This window comes from Helianthus annuus, chromosome 10 (genome assembly GCF_002127325.2).
Source record: "Helianthus annuus cultivar XRQ/B chromosome 10, HanXRQr2.0-SUNRISE, whole genome shotgun sequence".
In the NCBI taxonomy this organism is placed as follows: Eukaryota; Viridiplantae; Streptophyta; class Magnoliopsida; order Asterales; family Asteraceae; genus Helianthus; species Helianthus annuus.
Window position 1 is genome coordinate 133,949,552 of NC_035442.2, and position 5,522 is coordinate 133,955,073.

Genomic DNA, 5,522 nt, shown 5'->3' on the forward strand with positions numbered 1-5,522 from the left:
TCTTAACCATCAAACACACTCATTCAATGGTTAAAATTACTTCCTACACTTTGTAGGAAAAACACACTTTATAAAGTAATCTCACCCAAGGTTAGCATATGCTGTAAAACCCCGTTTGAAGATGCTTAGGTATTAAAATGAAACAAATTAATTTAATTAAATTGTTATAATAAATTGAAATAAATCAGTTTTGAAGGATGAGTTAATACTTAATAGGTCATTCAAACACAAATCTCAATATCACTTTAAAGCAAAATCCCTACACCCCTTCATTTCTCTCATATTTTCAATTTTCATCCATTATTCATCTTCTTCATCCTCCGTACTGTTTCTCTCACCCACACCCAAAGTAAACCGTTCGATGATAGCATAATCCAATCATCTGCAACCTCCGATTCTCTGATGTAACCTTGTCGACCAATCGGTACAGTTTCTGCTTAACTTTTGTGCGATTTTAGCAGGTTTTTGTTCGAATTTCGTACCGATTTTGTGTTCAATTTGATGTTTTATTATTTGGGTGTTGATTATTTGAGTTATTAGAGGGGATCTGAGTTTTTTGCTATGTGGGTTTGTTTTGTTTCTTATTGATTTACACGAAGTTCTTTGTGTTTTTTTTTTTTTTTTTTTTTGTGAAATTTTGTTTTTGTTGTGAAACCAGAGCTTCGTTGATTGTTTTGAAGTCAAACGTAGAGTATTTAATTATTAATTTAGTATGAATTTATTTATTTATTTTTTATTATTATTTTTGTATGGATTTATTTTTATAAATTTTGTGTAGGTTTGTTTTGATGAAATTTTTAATGATTGTATAACTTTTGGATGATTAGAAGTGGTTTGTTTGATAACCAGAATTGAAGTTTAGTTTATATTGTTTTGTGTGCTGATTGGTTAAAGTTGAACTGAGTTTAATTTTGGGCAATTTGTGATCTGTGTGATTTTTTTTTTGTTAGTTCTTCTTCATGTTTTGTAATTAATTCGAATTAATAAATTGTTAAGCTTTTGTGATTATTGAACTAAAGACAGATGTTTATGTTTTGTTCAAGTAGAATTCATCCTTTGATTAACTTCGTTTGTGTAATTCGTTATGAAAAATGTTTTCTTTAGCGTTTCTTTGATGATATCTATTCGTGTTGTGATTATTGAACTAATGACAGATGTTTATGTTTTGTTCATGTAGAATTCAGCCTTTGATTTAACTTCCCTTATGCGATTCATTATGAAAAATGTGTGCTTTAGTGTTTCTTTGATGATATATACTCGCGTTGTGTTACTTTGCTTTGTGGTCCGTCGATCTGTCTTTTTTATATTATTATTCCTTGTATAATCTATATGCCTAATAAAAACGTTTTCATTTTAGGAACGGGCGCTGAGTTTTGGTGGTGAGTTATTGGAAATATCGTGCTAAATCTTGATTGTTCGTTATGCAACGACAAAGGAATATCTTTGATATCTTCCCCGAGAACATGGATCTTAATCAAGGTCCTAGTTACAACGGTTTGGACGATGAATGCAATAGCAGAATATCTCCTAACGAAAGGCGTTTATTAAGTAACGAGATTTCTGGCGAGAAAAGTTACAGTAGCTGGGACGTAGGCGAATCAAGCTCTAGACCGAATGCACAAAACCATGCAGCTAATAATAATAATAATAACAACCGGTCCACTTCACTTGGTACTCATGATTCCAGAATTAGAGAACGACAGTTTGATTTATCAAGAGCCGGTAGCTCATTGAATTTGCAGAACGCTGGTTCCGACGATATCCCTGTGGATGTAGATTTGAACCTCGAATATAGGGATGATGGTGGGCCTGTTAGGGGCATTTCATTAGGTAATAATCAGAGTCAATCCTCTGCTATTGTCAATTCTCGAGAACCGACTGTTCGTGAGAGCGCAGTCAGGTATATTAATCGAGAGCCAAACAGTTATAGTCAACGGTCAACTCAACAACCGCCTTCAATGCCTGTTCCCGGCATGCCAAGAAACCTACTCCCCTTTCCGTTTATTGGTACCGGCAATTCAAGAAACGGAAGTTCATCAAGTTTGGGAGTTAATCAAGATAACTCGAGCTTAGTCACTGGGAGGTCAAACATTAACGGAGTTAACGGTCAATATAGGACGATAATGAATGACGGCAATGTGCTACCTAATCTTAACGCCACAACGGATGATCAGCAAATATCAAATGATACACCTCCTTGGGGTCCGTTTCCGTACCTAGAGACCGAGTCTGGAGGTCATAGAGGACATTTTCGTAATTTCCCGTCGGGCCCTTCTGATGAAAACGTGCTTTTGTCTGGAAGTCGAAACCAGCCACGTGATCGTCAACCTAATTTACGGTTGGAGGTATTTGATGATGAATGGCAGGCTTTTGGTGGTGACCTTGAGGGAAGACATAGGCTGGTTTCCGAGGTTTGTGTTCCCACCATGCAATTATGTAACGCTTTTAAGGTTTTTACGTTGTGTTGTATTTATGCGATTCATTAAACGTTAAACGATTGACTTCTGTTACAGGTGCGCCAGATTTTGAGCGTATTGAGAAGAGGTCAAAACTTTAATGCTGAGGTCTGGTGTTTTCCTTTTCGACTGCACGTTATATTTACTTTATTTGTTATTCGCTTTATGTCAAATTAGTATATGGGGATTGGATCTAAAGAATATGCACACACGTATGTATATACGCATTTGTGCACGCGCGCTGCGTGCGTATGTGTGTTAAAGAAGTACATAATATTTGATTACTTCCAATCTCTATTGATTACGTAAATAGTATATGTACGTATGTATATTAAAGAAGTGCCTAATGTAACTTTAACCCAATAATCGAATCGAACCTAACATTCAATTACCTCCGATCGTTATTTCTAGGGTTGCCGTTTTATATATTGTTACTTATATTGATCAAGTAAATAGCATTGTTGCCTGTTTTACTAATTCGCTTTAATAACTCAAGTTTATGGAAATACCTCGTCAGGATTACTTGCTCGTTGATCCGGTTATAAACGGGGTTGCCGATCTGCATGATAGGCACCGGGACATGAGGCTAGATGTTGATAACATGTCGTATGAGGTTAGCTTCACCCCTTAACTTGTTAAAAAGCAGTTAGTTTTTCGTTTGGTTATTTGCTTTATTTGTAAACTATGCAATATGCGTCGTAATCAGGAACTGTTAGCACTGGGAGAAAGCATCGGGGACGTCAAAACTGGGTTGACTGAGGATGTCATAATGAAGTCAATGAAACAAAGAAAACACCTCTCGTTCATGGCTATAACCACACAAAACTTTGAGCCATGCTGCATTTGCCAGGTTAGGTTCATCTTTCACTACTGTGCATCTATGGGATGTGTTATGTGTTTCTCGTATACGTTTATTATGTAGTAGCTTACTAGGGCATTATTTTAGCATTCCCATGTTTCCTTGTGTTGCATATGTATACATTTTTTTACAGTAAATTACTGTTTTGGCCCATGTGGTTTAGCCAATTTAACCCTTTCAGCCCAAAAAGGAATCTTTTGACGTATGTCATATCAGACCCTGATGTTGCATTTTATAATGGTTTTGACCCCTGACACTAACTTTATTACTCTTTTGCAGTTAAGTGTATGGGTAATTAGGTCATTATATACCTTAGGGGCTGTTTTTGATAATTACAAAATTCTTTTAATTTAGGGGTTGTTTTTGATAATTATAAAGTTCTTTTAATATTGAAGAGACTATTAATGAAATTACTCAATTTTTTATTATTATTTCATTATTTTCACGATTATTATTTAACAAAATACGTTTTAACTATACAAATAAATATATATTTTCATTGACCGTTTGTTTTTATAAATGTCGTTTTAAAAAATAGCTTTTTGACCTTATTTTTAACCGTCCTATCATTTTTGAAATTGTTCATTTTTAAACTCTTTGTTTTTTAAAGTCGTTTGTCATTTAAAGTTTTTTAAACACTTCATTTTACACAATTATTTTTAAAAACGTTTGTTTTTTAAACATTTTTAAACAATTCATCATTTTTAAGTCGTTTGTTTTAAATTTTACAAAATGAAATGTATAAAAAAAGAAAAGAAATCGTTCATTTTTCAAACTTTTTTTAGAATGGTTTATCTTTTTTCAAATCTTCCATTTCTTTATAACGTTATTAAAAGAACTTTGTAATTATCAAAAACTGCCCCTAAGGTATATAATGACCTAATTACCCTTACATTTAACTACAAAAAAGTAACAAAGTTAGTGTCAGGGGCCAACACCGATATAAAATGCAACCTTGAGGTCTGATATGTCAAAAGATTCCTTTTTGCACTGAAATGGTTAAACGGGCTAAACCATAAGGGCCAAAACAGTAATTTACTCTTTTTTTTATAGCTATGTATGTTGTCAATTAAATTTTGCATACATATATGTTGTTTGGAGCTGAGGGTATCACAGGAAGCAGACCCTACCAGTAGCTTTGCTATAGGTGGGATTTCACTGGGTATGGTTGTTGTTGATTATACTAGTTTTTAGAGAATGTAAAAAAACAATGTTTTCATAGTCGAATCAGTCGGTTGGATGGGGACCCGCACATAGCGGGTAGCCAGGAATGGTTGGATTAAAAAAACCACGGTTGCTATGGGTGGACGGATAATTGGAGTTTCTTTTGCTGAATTTGTTTTATCATCTTCTTTCTTCAAAACAATTCGTCTTTACACTTTTTTAAACAATTAAGTTTATTGCATGGTAAATCTTCTATGTATATTTGAACGATCAATCTTTACATGGTAATTTCTATACTTGTATATTTTTTTATGTTCAAACGCAATTGGTATTTGATACCAACGTGTAGACCGGTCTGTTTAACGACCGGTCTGGTTTTTAAAACATTGTTAGAAACGTAAGGATTTGGAAGCTGGATGATGGTATTCGTCTTGTTTTTGTCGTACTGCAGGAAGAGTACAATAACGGAGAAGATGTTGGGATATTGGAGTGTGGACATGAATTTCACACATGTTGCATCAAGCAGTGGCTCACCCAGAAGAATTTATGCCCCATTTGCAAGCTGCCTGGCCTTTCTACTTGAAAAATCTTGGGGTCCATATGTCAGTTTCTATGTTTAAAAGTTTTATTGTTTTTTTTGAACTTCAGTAAAGAGAGGGTAATAATGGTATGCTATGTAAAGATTTGATGATTATATTTATGGGTAGAGCCCATTGGATGATTTAAAGACCGGTTATTTTAATATTTATGGGTAGAGCCAGCCCATGGTGAACATCTTCGGGTTTTACTGGGTTTGTTTGTTTGTTTGTTTGTTTCGGCTGGCGGAAACCAGTTATGATTTACTAGAGGTGCACAAAAAAACCTGTTTGGGAAACGGTACCGAAACAGTTATTGAAACTGGTTTCGAATCGAAGGGTAATCTATACTTTGGAACAAGTTTGAAACTGGTTAAAACTTGATTTCAAGTCCGAATCAAACCGATTCCTTTTTTCACAAAAAAAAAAAAAAAAAAAAAAAAAAAAAAAAAACTGGTTCCAACCAAA

General features: G+C 34.3%; 1 protein-coding gene across 1 annotated transcript; it reads left to right on the forward strand.

The window, feature by feature from the left end:
- Positions 1–234: 234 nt before the first annotated feature.
- Positions 235–5,266, forward strand: LOC110885619 (E3 ubiquitin-protein ligase MBR2). Its single transcript, XM_022133319.2, has 6 exons — positions 235–424; positions 1,358–2,411; positions 2,514–2,564; positions 2,974–3,069; positions 3,163–3,306; positions 4,931–5,266. Exons 2-6 carry the CDS (start codon positions 1,422–1,424, stop codon positions 5,060–5,062), a joined length of 1,413 nt encoding a protein of 470 aa, XP_021989011.1. The 5' UTR covers positions 235–424; positions 1,358–1,421; the 3' UTR covers positions 5,063–5,266.
- The last annotated feature ends 256 nt before the right edge of the window (positions 5,267–5,522 follow it).